The 19722-nt window shown below is 41.9% G+C and overlaps 1 protein-coding gene across 4 annotated transcripts in view; it reads right to left on the reverse strand.

The window, feature by feature from the left end:
• The window catches only part of ZFPM2 (zinc finger protein, FOG family member 2), a 444680-nt gene that overhangs the window by 189836 nt on the left and 235122 nt on the right, over window positions 1–19722 (reverse strand). The window contains exon 1 of one of the 4 annotated variants that reach the window (XM_054020230.1): window positions 2003–2068. The exons of the other annotated variants lie outside the window; for them this stretch is intronic. Within the exon in view, the coding sequence (XP_053876205.1) occupies window positions 2003–2044 (42 nt within the window). The 5' untranslated portion in view covers window positions 2045–2068. Of the gene's footprint in view, window positions 1–2002; window positions 2069–19722 lie in introns of those variants that run through there. 4 annotated transcript variants of the gene reach the window in all.

Here is a 19722-nt window from a genome sequence, read left to right on the forward strand (position 1 = left end):
TATTGATTCTCAGCACGAGAGACTAAGTATGAGCAAGAATGTGTAAGCCCTCCACACCTTAAAGACAAATAAATGGAATAATGGCAAAGGGGAGCAACAAACTTTTCCTCAGACTGCACTACCAGTGGTCTGAATTCTATCACATTTCAAACACTGATCTATAGTGGCACATCCTGCCTGGGGTAAACTCAGTTATTGTATGAAATTTAGGAGGAGATTATTTATTCATTATCATTTATGTTGGTTTTATGTAAAATCTCAGAAGGAGTGCATCAGCCAGTTTGTTTTTATTACAGCAGTGCCTGCTAGCACCGTTTAAGGTAAGGGTCTGTTACACATCATAAAAACACAGAATTTTCTGTGCAAGATCAAACCTCTGGCCCATCAAGTTGGCATCTTGCCTCTGGTAGTACCTGATGCTTCAGAAGAAGACACAAAAATCCCATAATGCACCTAGCATACTGTGCAATATTACACATTGGGGAGGGAGGCAATTCGTGATGCTCTTATATGAGATTTGATTACATCTGTATAATTACAAATATAATAATTACTATTAGTCATAAAATTATCCAGCTCCTTTTAAAGTTCCCGGGTAGTATTAGTCCTTTGACCAGCCTTGACAGTGAGTACAGTATATTGAATAGAGTAGCTGATTACATGTTGTGTAAAGTTCTTATTTCCCTTAATTTTACTTGTCATTAGCTTTCATTTAAAATTTCCACTATAAGCTGTTACTTCTATCCATTAACAATGTCTCTTTGAGACTTTGCAGTGGGCTGAAGCTTGAAAAGTAGACAAGTGAGAGGCTCAGGGAGAGAGGGTTCTTAAACCCTGTGTGATGGGATGTCCAAATCCCACACTGGTGAAGCAAGGGTTAAGGAGTTGCTCTGGACACAGGAGGCCACGCCCTGTCGCTCCTGCTGGGCATGTTCCCAGTGGAGGCAGAGTTCAAAAGGGAGTAGCTCAGCTCAGTCTAGGTGGACAGAGCAGGAGAACAGTTGGGTGTTGCAGTCTCCTGCAGAGAAGCTGCTGATGCTCCAAGCACCCAGGACCAGGCTTTATGGTCAAGCCCTTCAATCATGGGGGCCAGAGATGATGAGCCACTGCAGATAGAGGGAAACCCTCCAGAGCATGAACTGAGAGAACTCCAAAGGGGACCCCAAGACAGACCACTGGCACTGACAGAGGAACCGAAGCTGATGTAGGAAGAGGCTTACAGGGAGCAGGCATGGGGCACCCGCCTCCTAGGCCTCATGTTTTTGTTTCTTTGGGCCCTGGGCTGGAACCTGATGGAGCAGGGAGAGACCAGATTCCCCTACCCCCGGCCACTGACTCTCACCATTGGGCAATACAGCTGCAGACTCCAGCTGCTAGGCAAAGTGGCTACTGACTCCAGCTGCTAGGCAACACAGCCATTGACTAGTGTTGTTAGGCAAAGTAGCCACTGACTCTTGCCACTGGGCAACACATTCCAAAGTATCGCCAATAAGGAAGGAACTGTGGTGGTAGAAAGAGGAAATTATGAATTTATGGGAAAGGGAGAGACTAGTGGAAAGGGAAAATTGAGGGAACCAGGGAAGGGTGGGAAAGTGCGGCAGAAGTAAGCATGGGGAGGACAGAAAGATGGCAGGAACATGAGGAAAAGGGAAGGTGGAAATGAAGAGGGGATCCAAACAGAGAGTGAAAGCAACTAGAATGAAGGAGAGCAAAGTGATGAGAAAATTATAAAGAAAAAAAATAAAAATATTAACAAAGTTTTATCTCATCCACTTTGCTCTTCAGAATTCAAGAATGAGCAAGCTGCGAAAAATGAGGATTTCCATGCAGACATACACCAGTAGAAGCTGACACACACCTTGATTAAATAATTCACGTGCCAATGCATAAATTGTGTTACAGATAGAAATCAGTGGTTGGGCCAGAACTAGAATCCCAAGGCATCTGAAGAGCATGCTTTTCAGCTGAGTTAAAGACAGCTGAGATTCCTGCACTCTCTTACCTCAGTTTCCTTGCACTCTCCCCCACCTAAGACAGAACTCATCCTCAGTAACGTCCATACAGCTGTAGCTAGAATCTGTTATACACACCATGTCCTGAGGTTTGGTTTCTATATTTTTTAAAAGAAGCTGTGAAAAAATACATTTTCTAAATGAAGGAAATCTTTGGATGGACAAAAACACACCAACACACCGCGATCTCAAAATCTCCATTGATGCGCAAAGGTTCCTTAGACTCCCAAAGATAGAATTATGGAGCTACAAATAACGTTAACTTCCCAATTACTATGCCAATCAATTTGTTATTATAGATTGTGTTTGCATTTGATTGACTGTTTCATATGAAGCTCTGGCTGCTAGATCGCCATCAAGGATCTCTAATTTTTCAAAGACATACTCCAGACTATGTTCACTAGTGAGGTATTGAATGCTATCACCCCTCTGCCTAATAAAGCATGCTATTACTTGGTAATTTGGAATTTTTCTTAAATACCTTAATTTTTTGATGTTAATCCACCAATTATGAATTGACAGGTTTCGTCCTAGTCTAGTAGAACAGTAGACGGCCTCAGATAGTCAAGTTTTGTTTCATTTTACTATCATCTGTTCTGCAAGACCGTCTATTTAGAAGGGCACTGCAAAGTACAACCTACCAACATTTTCTTTACAGGGTAAAATTATTAACTGCAAATAATTAACTGCAAATAACATTCATTAAGAATTTAGCTTTTTGTTCATGAATTGCTTGTAAATAATTTACAAATCTTCTCTCTATTCATGATTATTTGATGAAGAATAAGTTTTCTAAGAACAAATTTCAGCCAACAGGTGGTTAGTAAACTGTTAACTCTGGATGTCTGTTATTCATTATTCATAGAAAGGAAGGAGTCTAAAAGCTAGGAGGTTGGTATTGATAAGTGGGTTTGTGTGTAAATCCTTCATAATGGGGTTATGCCTCTTTAGTCATTCTCTTTCATTGTAACTTTAGACATGAACATCCCTTTTTGAAGGGCAAAGGTGACAGGTAAAATAAATAATTTCCCAAATGTCTTATTGGAAATCGTTATCAAACATGCATAGTCTACTAAGGACTGTTGCGTCAGCCAGAGTCACCAAAGCCGATGGTGTTGCTTTAGACATCGTGTAGTGAAGTTCTCTTACTCATTCCTGTGAGTCCATGAATCTCTGGGGTGACCACATGGACTACTCCAGGTAGGGCCTGGGTGTGCACTCCTTTGCACGTCAATGGAAAGTTTGAGATTGCGGTGTGTTGGGGCTCGGTAGGGTGGGGATCCAGGTGCCAGTGGCTTGTTGGGGTGGTCCAGGTGCAGGGAGAGTGGGGCTTATTGGCGCAGGTGCAGGGGGGGGTGAGGCTCAGCAGGAGGATCTGGGTATGAGGAGGTCTGGATGAACAGGGGTTTGGCGAATGGGGGAGTAGCTCCCTGTACAGTGACCCCTCCCCCTACAGCTGAGGAGAGATGGGTGCAGGAAGCACGGGGGGGGGGGGGGTTGAAGAGCTTCCTATAGCTGGAGGAGAAATCTGGGGGTGGGTCTGACCTGTCCCCATATGCCATGCAAGGGAATAGGAAATCCCATCAACTCCAGCCCAGCCGGGACTAGCAGCTGAGCGTGGCGCAGGGTAGGAGCCACCAGCCAATCTTCCCCAGTCCCACTCTTGCCCCACAGTGATTTCCCTCTCTGATGGCTGCCCTGGGCACCCAAAACATACTGCTGGGGAGGGTCGCATGACCGCTCTTGTGGCTTCCTGTTGCTTCTCTTTCAGAAAGTCATTTTTCTGTAGGGGACATAAATTCTGTGCATGCGCAGTGTTGCAGAATTCCCCCAGGAGTAATGTGTATTTTGTACAAATACCACAGTTACATGTACAAAGTAGTAGCTTGAGCTTTGTATGATCTCACAGAGGAAGACTGCAACAGAGGTGATCAGAGCTCATGTCTCCTGACTTTCCATCCTGTGACTTGCCCACAAGTCCATCCTTTATCCCCTATGTAAAAGCTAATTTATAATAGCCACTTGATTATTCGTTTTGACAGAGATGTGTTAAATGGATATGTGCAAAATGGTACATAACTGCGTCCCTAATATTCACTGCATTGGTATCAAATTCGCCTATCATTTGTTTTGCTGTTTCACCATCTTCCTTCCATGCTCCAACAAGAAGTCCTTTTTCCTCATTAGAAATATTTTAATCATCCCCTTCCTATGTTTGAAAGTCTGTGACACTTCCAGTCCCCCTTTTTAGTACTTCCCGCATCCTGACTTTAAAGAAAATCTTTAGAATTCGCAACAATTTAAAAAAAATAGTTTTATACAGCTGGAAGGAGAAAGAGCTTAGTCTTTTGGAAATTCAGTCCTGTGTTGTGTCACAGACATTTGTGTTCATGAAGTATTTCATTCAAAGATGAACAATTTCCTCATGTTGTTTTCAGTAATAGTCTAGAAATGTTTTTCTTTCTTTCCTTTAATTTGTAATAATCAGGAGAAAAAAGGAAAAAGGAAATCTGTATGTGTATTATTAAACATTTAAGTCAATTTTTTAAAGTATACTAAAAACCTTCCCTTTTTATGGACCAAATATGCCCAAATATAAACAAGCATACATCCCAGGCCAGAATTTGTCCATACAAATCTATTTTCGCAAGCTACTTTTTCTGAATATTATAGTGTATTCTTTTGCAAATCTTTATTATACCAAAAGAATAAGTAGTGGCATGTAATTCAATTGGGAGGAATAGGGTAGTAACCTTATAAAGTGGCAAGTAGTGAATTTAACCATGCTTTTAGTGCAATACCTTTCCAATGATCTGGTTTTCTGTTCATTTTTCATTTTATTCACTTTAGTGTTTGAGCAGAGGCAAATTCTTGTTAAATCCCTTCATGATAACATCTAGGCACATATGTAATATTGATAATGCCATATATATCATTACACAGGCACATGTATCAGTAAACACATTAAGCTCCACGTTGAAATGCTTGAGTATAGAAACTGCTTCTCAGGAAAGTGTACTGCCAAGTGTATAAGCTCGGAGTGGGAGACAACCCTGCACATTATCACAATTATCCCACCTAAGTCATGGCTTTTCTTTATTCTCCTTTGTAACAGTATAATAAGTTTAGTGAATTGAGTGTGAGGTAAGCATATTATATTAACAGGAATCCATATCAATAAATCCACAAGGAGAAATAAGGAACGAGATGAAGAAGCACTCGGTGTTGGTTAGAACTGAGTTGGCTGATAGACAGAGAGACAGACAGACAGATAGATAATTAATTCAAATAAGGAGCTCTCGGAGCACTGACCTTATTTTTCTTCTAAACAGCTTTATTTCACTTTGTACTTCCTAAATGTTCATCTAGTCTTATACAGTTCAGTATCAGCAGAGCTATTTCTAGCCCAATCTCTGTCTAAACAAATCCCCTGAAGAATGTATTTCAACTGCTGTAATGCCTGCTCTTACACCAGACCAATAATGTGTCCATGGGAGGAGCTCCCTGTAAAAATCCACAAAGCCACTACCTTTCCACCCCCCACATCTCTCTATAAAACTCATGTCTAACCCAATGACTGTGCACCACTTGGCAATGGTCAGGCAGCTGGTGTGCTGTGTCTGCTGCTTATTACATTAATTTTAATCATCTCATAGTTACCTTTTGTGTTCCATGCCTTCCCATTTTTTGGGGGTGTTCACTTGTTGCCTCTGAGTAGATACTTATAAATTGAAAGCTATTTGGGGCAGGGCCTATCTTTTCATTATGTGTGTACAGTAGCTAGCTCAATACCCTAGTCACTGACTGGGCTCTCTACATGCTACTGCAATACACATTAAATTTCTTCCTTATCCACTGATGCTTAGCAATGTTGTACAGTTTACAGAAAGTCCTTGCTTTTGCTTTTCACCAGCAAATGCTGCAAAGAACACACTTTCATGACAAGATGAAGCTGTACAATCTCCTCCAACAAATGATGTCACTCTGACCCTCACACTAACTTTGCTATTAAGCAAAAACAGGCACATTTTCAAATATTGATTCCAACTAATGTCTGATCCTAACAGGCATGATCTTATCAAGGCCCCACTATAACAGAAGGAGTGTCAGAGTTAAACAGAATAGGTTTAGATAAGATCACAATCTTCTTCACAATGATGTGATGGTATCACAGAGTGAGTACAGTATTCAAAGCAATTATCATTAATAGATATTGGCAATGGGGAAAGCAGTCACAGCAGAGATCTAAACAAATTTGTGTATGATGAAATAAAACAAGTTTTATCTGAATTGTGGCTTTAGAGAATGTTATGTGCCTAGGAGAGATTTTGCAGACTATTTTTCAAACTTTAAAATGATGGATATTTGATGACAAGCAAAACAGTGAGTAGTGACATTGCTGCTTTAGCTTGTTTAATACGTTCCAGGGCTTCTTTGCAGAAAATTACCCCTCTGGCCTTGATGTAGGCACATTTGTTGGTCTTTCTCCTGATTGCTCTCAGGCCAGTTATTATTTTATTCACTGATTCCACTGGGACTGGGAGTGAACCCTGACCCAGAGATCCACATGTGGAAGAGTGGGGGCATAGCTGCCTCTGAAACTGTCTCCCGTTCTCACACAGGGGGTGTAGGCAGAAAATGGACATGCGGGAGGAGGTGTGAGAAGCCACATGTAGTGCTGTCTCTCTAGTGTCTGATGGTCAGAGAGATATAGATATCATCTCTCCTACCAGACCCATGGCGGTTTCCTGGCTGGATTATATCTTCTGTGAAGCCCCCTCCAAGGTGGGGATACCCTTTAAAATGTAAAAAGTGATAAAGAGTCCTGAGGCACCTTATAGACTAACAGAAGTAGTGGAGCATAAGCTTTCATGGGTGAATACCCATTTCGTCAGGCGCCTGTGGTGGAAATTTCCAGAGGCAGGTATAAATATGCAGGCAAGAATCAGTCTAGCAATAACGAGGTTATACCTATGCTTTGTCAGGGAGTTTTTTTAGCAGATGGTGTGGTTTCTTTAGGTAATCCTCAGTGGGATCAGAGGATATAGCAAATACTCACCAGCAACCACACATCACTGAACAAATCCACTGACCCAGGAACCTATCCTTGTAACAAAGCCCGATGCCAACTCTGTCCACATATCTATGCAAGTGACATCATCATAGGACCTAATCACATCAGCCATACCATCAGGGGCTCGTTCACCTGCACATCTACCAATGTGATATATGCCATCATGTGCCAGCAATGCCCCTCTGCCATGTACATTGGCCAAACCGGACAGTCTCTACGCAAAAGAATTAATGGACACAAATCTGACATCAGGAATCATAATACTCAAAAACCAGTGGGAGAACACTTTAACCTGTCTGGCCATTCAATGTCAGACCTGCGGGTGGCTATCATACAACAGAAAAACTTCAAAAACAGTCTCCAACGAGAGACTGCTGAGCTGGAATTGCTATGCAAACTAGACACAATCAACTCAGGATTGAATAAGGACTAGGAATGGCTGAGCCATTACAAACATTGAATCTATCTCCCCTTGTAAGTATTCTCATACTTCTTATCAAACTGTCTGTACTGGGCTATCTTGATTATCACTTCAAAAGTTTTTTTTCTCTTACTTAATTGGCCTCTCAGAGTTGGTAAGACAACTCCCACCTGTTTATGCTCTCTGTATGTGTGTATATATATCTCCTCAATATTTATTCCACTCTATATGCATCCGAAGAAGTGGGCTGTAGTCCACAAAAGCTTATGCTCTAATAAATTTGTTAGTCTCTAAGGTGCCACAAGTACTCCTGTTCTTTTTGCGGATACAGACTAACAAGGCTGCTACTCTGAAATCTGAATTAGGCTAGTATATCTGAATTCAAGTTGCCCTGGTGCAAAAATTACATATTGTAATAATGCACAGTCATAAAGTGCAATCCTAAAGAAGTCTCTATAAACTCCTTTAGCTCATTAATAATAAAAAAGCAGAAAGGACAACATTTGGAAGAAAAGCGAGGTATATATTAGGAGTAATGTTATGCCTATAATGATGATAATACTGAGATCGTATATAGCATTTTTCATCTTTAAAGCACTTTAAAACATTAGTTAATTAAATTAATTAATTTTTTATTGTTGTGGTTTCATTGCTACAATAAATTAATAAAGGAGATTACTTGCACTGATTAACCAAAGCATCACTCTTAAACAAAAAACCCACACACAATTTTTCTACTTATCTTCATGTATTTGTCTTCTCAAATGTGTGATTAATTCCAAAGCACTGAAATCTTTTTGATAATCACCGAAGATGAATGTATCACTACAATCAGCAGTACATGAAGCACTGAATGCTATCAGCTGTTAACACAGTAAAGTAAAGCAGAACCATCTACATACTTGGTATCTTGTCTAAAAATAATATACTCATTGACCTTAACTCTATCAAACTGGTCCCATCATCAAGGTCAAATACAGTAACAGATATATATCTATATATAGATGTCTACACATTGTGTACTCTAAGAGCTCAATCCTGTGAAATGCTAAGTGGCTTCAAATCTCACTGCTTTGCATCGGAATTGAAGATGCTCAGCCTCCCATGGAAGTGTTCTGCACCATGTAGGATTGAGCCCCTGGGTGCACATCGTTAGCCACTTACAATCTGTAACCAATGAGTATGCCTTTTATTGCATTTTCTCTTTCAGGAATACATAAGGAAATAGACAAAAAGAGACTAACATCCTGTGACAATAAATGAAAAAAGCATAATCAACTCTTCCCTGACACATATATCTACTCTGGGACAGTGTGTGTACTTTGAACACTGCCCTGACTTCAGGGTGGTGTGTATCCTGACTGCCCCAGGAAGAATTCAAAGAGAATAAAATGATAATGAAGTGAATTCCTGTTGTGTTCAGACCAGCTTAACTGTCCAGACTGAATGGCAGTAGGAGCAGGATAATGGCCCAGCCTTCTTCCTCATCACTTTGGGGACACTTTACCAGGTGGAAGCAGACCATGCAAATGTCCCTGGTCCTTTGTCCTGGCTCATGCAAAGATCAGGGATAAATAGTTCTCTATGGCTAATGAAAGAGAGTAGGAGAGAAGGACAATGTAAAATCTGTTGTTAGTTCATAGCTGAAGAGACACTTTAGGATATACCTTAATTCTGTTACTCATGCTGGAGAAGCCCAGTTAGGCGATCTTTAGACTCCAGTCACACATTTTTGGAATGACTGAAGGAAATGCTTATTGAGGCTCAACTCAAACGAAAAGGCCATTTTACACCCAAGTACTGCACTAGATGGGGATATAGTATTAGGTGGGGCTACAAAGTCCCTTTAACACTTCAACAAGTGCTTAATTATTAGTTTGGATCAGGGAATGCTAGGAATGTTAAGAAGGCACAGCTATATGGAGTTGTCTTGCAATTGTTAGAGGTTAAGATGCCACACATGGCTACTGTTTTCATTTTCCACTCTGCAACAATGGGTTAAACTGGGAAAAAAGGAATTCTAAGCATCGGCAAGATTCATCAATGCATGTGGAGTTATTTATTACATTCATGTATTTGTTATTGCTCCTTCATGCATTAAAGAGATTTATTAGAACAGAAAACATTACCACAGCATGAGCATGGAGGTCGTCTGTGATGCCAACAGCCTACTCACAAATGTTCCAGCATCCAACATGCGCCCATGATGTGTTCCTTTATTCAGCCCTGCTAATCAGCACATTGGTACCTGATAGTGGATGATTGACTAAAGAAATCAAGATTGAACTTATTCCCTGAGGCATGCTGTACCACCAGATCAAAGAGCACACATCTGGCATCCTGAAAATGCAATCCCACTGCTCTTACCTCTGAAATTCTCTGTCACAGAAACCAGGGACAATGATGCTTATAAATCAGAACAACATTTCTCAAAAGAGGTACAAAAGACTCAGAAAGAAAGTTCTAAGTGGAACTGAATAAAAATGCCTTTAAAAAGAAACCTCAGTTAAACTCTGACTGTTTTCTGCATTTAATTCTGTTTTGAATAAGCATCAATGTGAAAAAAAATCAGCATTTGGAAGGCAAGGTTTCCCAGGCAAGTAGGAAGGGGGATTCCCCAAATAACAGCTACTTGCAGGAAAATGAAAAAAGTGAGGAAAAAGAACAGGAGAAGACTAATGCATAGAAAATGGAAGAAAAGATGACCCAGCAGGAGGAAAGAATATAGAGACAAAAGAAGATGACTAAGAAATAAGGTGGGCTTGGAAGTAGAGAAGATTTTCTTTAAAAAAAAATAGCAGGCTTTTCAGACACAGGTTAGAAAATAATGAAATTGACTGGGAGAAAAACAGTAAATAGCTTGCAGAGGAGTTAATACTATTTTCTGCTTTATTGCTCCCTGTTGTTTATGCTAATATGTCCCATTTCTAACTTGGAAAGTGAGAAGTATGTCTTGGCAGCAGAGAGGGAAGAGGAAGGAATGGATTCCCTTTTCTTTCTCCCTCCCTCCCCCACATATTGCATGTACACTCTCTCTCTTAATGCCACTGAACTCCTATCCCATGTCTTTATACATGGCAGATGTTAGAGTTTTTCACTTTAAGAATCTGGTCACCCTTCTAACAGTTGACCAGCTGTCACAGAAGCAAAGGTGTGTTCAGAGACAAAGAGCATTCTGGGTCATGCTTTTGATTAAGAATACATTTATAAGGAAATAATTAATTAGAATTTACAAAAAAAGGATAGGGTTTTAATTCTGGAAACTCAATCAGATATGTTATAATATACTACAGATATATATAGGACAGTAAATTGACAGTGGGTACCATTGACCACAAACCTGAGGTACTTCCTGTGGGTCTGAGTGATTGCGATGTGGAAGTACGTGTCCTTCAAGATAAGGGCGGCATACCAATCTTATGGATCTAGTGAGGGGATGATGCAGGCCGAGGAGACCATGCTGAACCTAAGTTTCTTCATGAGCTTGTTGAGCTTTCGCAGGTCCAGGATAGGCCTGAGGCCACCTTTGGCTTTTGGTATTAGGAAATACTGGGAATAGAAACCCTCGCCCCTGTGCTCCAGAGGAACCTTCTCCACTGTCCCTAGTGATCGGAGTAACTGCACTTCCTGGATGAGTAGATGCTCGTGAGAAGGGTCCCAGAAGAGGGATGAGGAAGGGGGGTGAAAGGGCGGGAGGGCAGTCGCCATGACCCTAGTGGTGGCATCTGCAGCATCCAATGCGGCCTGGAGGGAAGCCCGGGAGACTAGCTTCCCCTCCTCTACCAAGGCCAAGAACTCAGTTCAGGAGTCCGAAGGAAGGAGGTCCGTAAATTTGGCCATCGCCGCACGGGTGTTATACGAGTACCTGCTGACAATGGCCTGTTGGTTCGAGATACGGAGCTGCAGACCCCCTGTACAATAGACCTTTCTCCCAACAAGGTCAAGACGCTTGGCCTCCCTGTTTTTTGGGGAGGGCTCTTGGAAGCCCTGTCTCTCAGGCTGGTTAGCAGTGTCCACAACAAGAGAGTCAGGGAGTGGGTGGGAGTATAAATGTTCGAATCCTCTGGAGGGCACAAAATAACACCTCTCATTGCGCTTGGCAGTGGGCAGCAAGGAAGCTGGGGTCCGCCACAGGGTCTTGGTGGTGTCCACAATTGTTTTAATAAGTAGAAGGGCAATACGGGAAGTTCCTGAGGATGCAAGGATGTCCACCATGGGATCAGCCTCCTCGACTACCTCCTAGGCCTTAATGCCCCGGCCCTGAGCGGCCCTGCGCAACAACTGCTGCAGGAGCTATGTCTGTACCCACCAATACTTCATCTGGTGACGAAGAGGAGGAAGCGTTTATAATGAGCGGATGCTCCCTGCCATCCACCCCCATGGGGTCCTGAGATTCTCAGGGCAACATTGGTGCCAGTGGTGCAGCCAACAGTGTCGGAGCTGCAGACGCCAGACCAAGTGATGGCGCCGCCATCAGTACAACGGAAGGGACCGTCGAAGGAACCGGTGCCAATCTGCTCGCAGGTGCCGAGGAAGGAGGAGGGCCCGACGCTGACATCAGCACTGGTGCTACCGGTGCCTAGGTCATAGTCGACGTCGACAACGGTGCCGACATGGGAGACTGGTGCAAGGACACTGCCAAGGGCGGTGCCGAGGTCAGAGCCAAGCACGGTGCCGTAATCGATGACGGTGCTGTTGTCAGAGGCGTTGGTGTGTGGGCAAGCACCGTGGGAAGATGTGTCGCCAATAGCGGGACAAAGGTGGCTGAAGCCACAGAAGACATCGCGGAGCAGTGACCTTGGACTCCTCCCTGTCCTTGGTGAAAAGCCATGGGGTCCAGAAGGGCCACTGAGGCGGGTTCTGCCACTGCAGAGGCCAGGCCTGGGGCTCCCTCCTGTCTCTCCTGGACCTCGATCTGCGGCTCCTGCTTCTCTTGGAGCGATAGGAGTCAGACTCTGACTCCAAGGTATTTGAGACTGAAGACCACAGAGGAGCTGAGCCTCAGTGCCTTGAGCGTCAAAAGCTCGGGGGGCGGGTAGGCTCTCTGTCCGAGTGAGCCGGCGTCAAGGGACTTGGTGATGGGGAGCACCTCAACAGCATAGCCGGCTTCCCTCTTGATTGCACCTAGGGCCGAGTCCGCCAGCGCTGAAGGTTCTTCCCTCCTTGGGGGTGAGAATGGCGCCATAAGGTGCAGGAGGTCCCAAGCAGATTGGTAAGCCTCCGGCAGCTAAGGGAGCTGTAGCTGCTGTGTAGGGACCAGCGACCGAGGGGGGGACGGACTCAACTGCCTCATTTGGGCAGGAGTCAACACGGCCCCAGCAGGGGATCCAGAACTGTGGCCCACCTGGGGTCTCACATCTCTGGGTTTAGCCGTAGGAGAGCGGCTGTCCGGCTTCTTTTTCTTCTGAGGCACCGGGCCTCGTGAGGTGCCGTGTCGGTGCCGAGCGTCTCGGAATGAGTCCTTTCTCGGCACCGAGCTTGACGTCAGTAGTAGGGCGCTCCGTGTCGAAGACGAAGTGTTAGGGCCCGGGTCAGAGTGGGGGCGTAGGGATGCCTCCATGAGGATCACCTTAAGCTGCTGTTGCCTTTCTTTAAGAGTTCTAGGGTGGAACTTGCGGCAGATCTTACAGCAATCCTTTTGGTGGCCCTCCTCTAAGCACTGTAAACACGCGCAGGCCACACAGTTTTTAAACCCCAGAGACTGCGGCATACCACGGCTCCGGGGAGGTGGGATGGTGGGGACCCTCAACAACTCTATGCTAAGAACTCTAATACTAAGTCTAAGGTAACTATATAAAATGAGTAGCGAACACGCTGGCTAAGCAAGAGCTAAGGGAAGTTCCAGCCAACCTTCACTGGCGATAAGAAGGAACTGAAGGGGGTGGCAGGTAGGCTGGGCTCTATATTGAGCGACATGAAAGCGCGACTCAAGGGGGTGCCTACGCAGACCCGACAGATGCTGCTAGGGGAAAAATTTTCTGTGCACACACCTGACTGGAATGGACATGAACAAGCACTCGAAGACGAATAACCTGTTACAAAGAATGTTATAAATTAGATCACATTTTATTAGAATAAAAATAATCTACATTAAATATATGATGATGTCTCTGATATTATAAAGATGATTCTAAATACAACTAAAGTAACTCCTCACTTAAAGTCATCCCGGTTAACATTGTTTCGTTGTTACGTTGCTTATTAATTAGAGAACATGCTCGTTAAAAGCCTGCTTTGTCCACCACTTACAGAAAGAGCAGCCCGTTGCAGCCGGCTGGTAGGGGCTTGGAACTAGGGTGGACCGGCAGCCCCCCTATCAGTTCCCCCCTCCCCTAAGTTCCCTGTGCGGTAGCCACCCAGCAGGCTATCAACTGCCGGCAGTTCAGCTGTCCCTCCCCCCCCACTGCCATGTGCTGCTCTTGCCCTCTGCCTTGGAACTGCTCCCAGGAGCCTCCTGCTTGCTGTGAGGGGGTGGGGTGGGGAGAGGGGTGCTAATGTCAGGGTGTCCCCCTCTCCCCTGCTCCTACTCCCCCTCCCCGCTTACCCGATCTCCATAGAGCAGGGTGGAGACACGACTAGGCTCAGGACGGAGGGAGCTTGCTAGCAGCAGTTCCTGTCTCAACTTGCTGATCAACTTAAAAAGGCAATGTACTTAGAGTGGGGTCAGCGTACTTAAAGGGGCAATGCGCATCTCTCTCTCACACACAGGGTGTGTGTCTCTGTCTCTGTCTGCCATGCTGTTTCCCCTAACTCCATTTGTACTGCCTTATAGAATGTGAGGCTACATTAACAAAAATGTGTTAAACCTTGAGGGTTCAGCCGAGTGCTGGTTCATCATTCAGCACTAAGGCATTCCCGGGGAAATATTTCACCCTCTGACTCCACCACCTCAACCAAGCTTCACAATCATCATTGCTGTGTACAGTATTAAATTGTTTGTTTTAAACTTATACTATGTGTGTAAATATATATATAGTCTTCTGTCTGGTGAAAACAATTTCCCTGGAACCTAACCCCCGCTATTTACATTAATTCTTATGGGGAAATTTAAGCTTAACATCATTTAGCTTAAAGTCGCATTTTTCAGGAACAAAACTACTACAACGTTAAGCAAGGAGTTACTGTACTAGCATTTAGAAGGTAATCTGGCTAATTCCCTCACTTTTTTGAGTGAGGCTACATTATGTCTTATGCTGTATTATAGAACAAATCATATTGTTTATATATAAAATATACCATTGTAATACTCTAACACATTTCTGAATAATTTGATATGTAACTGGTTGTTATAACATCACCTAATAAATATTTTGAAATAACTAACACTGCTGTGGTCTGTGGAACATGTAATAACATATATTAAGAAAAAAATCTAGTAAGAGATTATTACTAAGGTATTTAAGACGGTATCTTAATACAAAACATTATCAACTTTGATGGGGATAGATACATATTTTACAATGAGTGACAGCACAATGAACTGGCACCAGAACACATACCGAATCTTTGTTCCTGGTTAAAGTGTGTTTTACAAGAACCAAAGCAATAGCATAGTGACAAAAACAATCATCACCTGGTCCACCAGCTATGAAGCTCTCTCTTGTGTCTGCATTTGCAATGCAGTAGGTGAATTAGGGTTCTGCTGGAAGAGGGCAACCAAGATAGCAGACTACCTTGCCTCTTGTGTTTTGTACAGCAGAGACAGGATAGCTGAAGTTGATTTTCTTTTCAACTCACCTGGACTCTGAGGCATCTTCACAGGGTTGGATTGATAGACATGTTCACTATGTTTGCTAAATGAGGCACAGGATATTGGTACCAAGTAGCACCACTACAGTTGAAGGGGACAAACTGTGCTGTTAGCCACACCCTGCCTGCCCTTTGAAGTCAATAGAGTGGCTTGAATATGACTGAAAGCAAAAAATAGCAAAAATGTTTGTATTTCCAACAAAACTTTGATTTTTAGGAGTTGGGATATGGGGATAATTCAATATTAAAGCATATTTGTCTAAAATTTACCATACTCACTATATCTTACTTAGTACAAGTGTCAAGCTATATATAGGCAGATTCAGAAATACCTAAGCCATCTGTTTCCATCATTTTTAAAACACTGCAGGTTATCTCATTTAACTAGTACTCAGAAAACTAGATATTTGGAATCTAAAGCATGGGTGAATTCCTAGCCCCATTTAAGTCAATGAGAGTTTTGTCATTGACTTCACTGGGGCCATAATTTACCTCTCTCAACTGCATGACTGCCAAACTCCTATTGAAAAGAATGAAACTAACCCTTCAAACTACATCACTCATGCAATGATAAGTGCCACCATCAAAACTGACACCTTGATTTTCATTCTCAGCAATGAGGTCAAATATCAGTGGTAATAGAGACTGAATCTTCTTTTCACCCTAAGGCCCTATCTACTCTAGGCTTTATTCTAGCACAATATTGTGTAGATCTGCTGGTAGAGACAACACGGTGGATAAATTACCAGAGGCTACTGGAGCTCTGTGTACAAAAGCACAGCCATCAGTGCACCTCCACTGGCTATAAATATGGGGCGGGGGATTTTGTTGTGTGGGCACAATCTTAGATGTGATTTTTCTAGATCAGGCCTAGAGCATGCAGAAGTGGAGAAATCTACAGTGCTCCCTGAGATTTGACTCTTTTATGCATAAAGGGACAGCTTCAGTTTCCAAGGTTTTCAATTCAGTACCTTCAATGAGCACCAAAGTCATGGTTTAACAATGTAAGGCAGAAATAGCATGTGCGTAACTGTGTTTTGGATAATCTTATAGTCTATTATAACAGATAGAAAATTAATTATTATAGAAGGTACCACTCACCACAGGTCTAGGCCAAGCTGCAATTCATAGAATATCAGGGTGGAAGGGACCTCAGGAGGTCATCTACTCCAACCCCTTGCTCAAAGCAGGACCAATCCCCAGACAGATTTTTGCCCCAGATCCCTAAATAGCCCCCTCAAGGATTAAACTCACAATGCTGGGTTTAGCAGGCCAATGCTCAAACCACTGATCTATCCTTCCCCCTCACAGTCTATGACACTGTTTTCACACACTTAAAAACTTTCTGAAACATTCACCTATATGGCTGGAATTTTCCATGCAGAGTCACTGTGTAAAGATGAAACTATTCAAAAAGTATGAGCAAAATTATTTCAGTCATTTTGAGTTGTGAGAAAATATTTAGAAACTGAATTTTCTCATTGTAAATTTCCCCCCCCCCTTATGTTTAGTTTTTTTGATGGGAAAGGAAAAAGTAGATTTAAAAAATTTCTGTCTTTAAACTGATATTTTATATTTACACAATCCATAATGAGCAGTATATTTTGTGAATCATTGAAAGGAGTTTTAGTTCTCTAGCACTTGAAGTCTTTAAATCAAGACTAAAAGATATTCTAGAGAGCAAACTGAAGTTATGCCATCGATGCAGAAATTATTGTGTTATGCAGGAGGTCAGACTACATGATCATAACGGTTCCATCTGGGATTAAAATCTACGAATATAGGAAAATATTGTTACAGTATACACTACTGAAATGAGACATGCTGAAATGAAACAGATGATTTATTGAGATTTTTCCCAGGGGAACTGATTTAGTGTAATGAGAATGATTGGTAATTATTACAGCTTAATTAACATATTATTAGTATAAATTTGGCTCAATGAAGATGTTTTTAGTATCAAATAATTAAGTAGTGGTTTTTAAAAAAAGGTTTTAAACCCCAAATGGAGTTTTTTTAACATTTGTAAACACGGTCTTTTAATACACAGGTGTCAAATAATGATCAAAGGGTACATTTCCTGGGACATCAGGAGGCCTCAATCAAAAGAAAGAAGGCTAAAAAATAGACAAGGAAGTTCCACACAAAAAGCTACTACTAACAACACAATGTTAAGGTTGAGAAAAGAAGCATTCAGATACCAGGAAATGGAGAATAAAAAATGGAATCTCAATCTTAACTCTATTCCAGTGTACATTTGCCTTAAAATATGGATTTTTAAAAAAATAATCTTTACATATAGTAAGTGCCAGTCGAGAGCTTGTTTTCTCAACATTAAGGTTGCATTAGCTCTAATTTTTTGTGCAGAACGTACACATAGTCGAAACCCTAACACAATTTGTTGTGGAAGTCGCCTCATCTCCCTTTGGTATTCTGCATCACACAGTAGTAGGTGATAAGGTCCTTACATTCAAAACCATCTTTATACTTTTGTTCACTTGGATGAGTATTTATTCCAGTCTTTACTGCGTACTCTTACAATATCAGTGTGATGTTTAAATTAAATCTGTACTTTAAATATTAATACAGAAATTAAAACATACAAAGAAATTTTTATGAACAAAGACGTAAATGTCCAAACTACAAAGGAAATAACCAAAATCTTTGAAATGGTCCTGAGGCAGTGTACCCATTCTCCCTTGACACAAGTTTCACATTACATCTCAATAGACCACATTATGAAGGGTAAGAAATTAATAAAGGCTATTGTGCACTGTAAATTTTCACACTGGATGAACACATTCGGTGTTTTTATAACTGTTCATGTAAAATAACTCTCTCTTACACTTGCATGGTGTGGAAGTCTAAAGAGATTATTCTTCATTGTTCTATAAGATTTTGTGCAGGAATGCTGCTTGGTTTGAGTGCTCTAGTAGTTGGGGGAATGGTGAAATGTTTTGAAATGACACTTGCAAACATAATTCTGATCTCAAACACTGGGGTAAATCATGAATAAATCCATAGGTGACAACTGAGTTACAATGGTGTAAAACTGGTCTAATCAAGATTAGAATCAGGGCTGTTATTAACTATAGCAGTTTTCTATGTAGTAATATATAAAACTGACTGCATGTTAACAGGAGGACTAAATCCTTAAAAGTATGTATCTGAGGGCAAAATCTAGCCCATAGCATTCAAGTTAAATTGATAAACACATTTCAGTTTAAACAAGAAGTCATGGAGAGCCTATGTAGCTTTTTCAGTGGTCTTAGCCTCTAGTCAATGTGGCAAGTAAACTCTAATATTGTAACACTAAAGATTAAAAGTGGCTGGGTACTATAGATAGGAGGATTTTAACCTAAAGTGACCAGCCACAGATTAGTGAGTGAATAACTTAACTGCATTTTGAACCTTGGCTGCTCAGACAGTCACAGCAATTCCTAATCAAACTATTTTATTAAGAAATCTTCTAGAAGAAGTATAGCTTTGGCAGTGAACCTTCAGGATCCCATTAAAGGGTCTCTGCTGTATTCCATCACTAGTCCGGTCCAAAACTGCACACTTTACTCCCACGGATCCTCTCCACAGCCATTTTGAATCCTCTTTTCCTTATCAGGCTGATACAGACCTGCATCATCCTCTCCTCCTTCTGACAGGGGCGACAACAATGGGGGGGTATGATACAACTGCTCATTGTTTTGCTTCACAAAACCCTGCCAAAGGGCACAGATTAACACCAAAAAATAGATGGCTGCAGCCAAAGAAAAACATTTTTCAGAATGCCTCCACTTGATTAATGAAGTAATGGCATGAACCACTGTTTGACTTTCATCATGTGCTATACATTCTTTGCCACTTCTCCTCTAGAAATATCAGCTGTAACTGGGAATTTTTGCAATGTTCTTTTCTTCTGAATGAGTCTTATTCCCTCAAAGTTTTCAAAGAAGACTACAGGGATTAATATGGCTGAGTTTACAAGAAAAATATTTTGGTATGGGAGGGGGAAAAACAACCTTTTCTTAAACAAATTCTTAGTGCCTGATCATAGGACTACTTGTGTGAACAGGAACTACTCTCATGGCTGCAGGATCTGAACACAGGCTATTTCCACATTAGCAAATGTTATCTCATCTTTCAAGTTACATTTGATACATACTAAGGCCCAGATTGCAGTGTCAAGAGGTGGGCAGGTATCACTACATATCTTGAAAAATCCACCTGTATATTTGGCACTACTGAGTTTTAGGAGCTATATGTCAATGCACATATTTAAGAGCCTCCAGGCAAGAGTGGTGATTAGAATTACACCACCTTCATTCTATAGCAGAGGTCATTGTTTGTTTTATTTTTGTTAAAAAAAGTAAAAGACAGAAATGATTTGATGATAACTTATTACCTGCAAGCCAGCAGAAGGACACCGCCTTTCGGTTCTAATTTTCTAGCTGTTCACTAGGGCTGCACTTCTA

Source organism: Malaclemys terrapin, chromosome 2, assembly GCF_027887155.1.
Source record: "Malaclemys terrapin pileata isolate rMalTer1 chromosome 2, rMalTer1.hap1, whole genome shotgun sequence".
Classification (NCBI taxonomy): domain Eukaryota; kingdom Metazoa; phylum Chordata; order Testudines; family Emydidae; genus Malaclemys; species Malaclemys terrapin.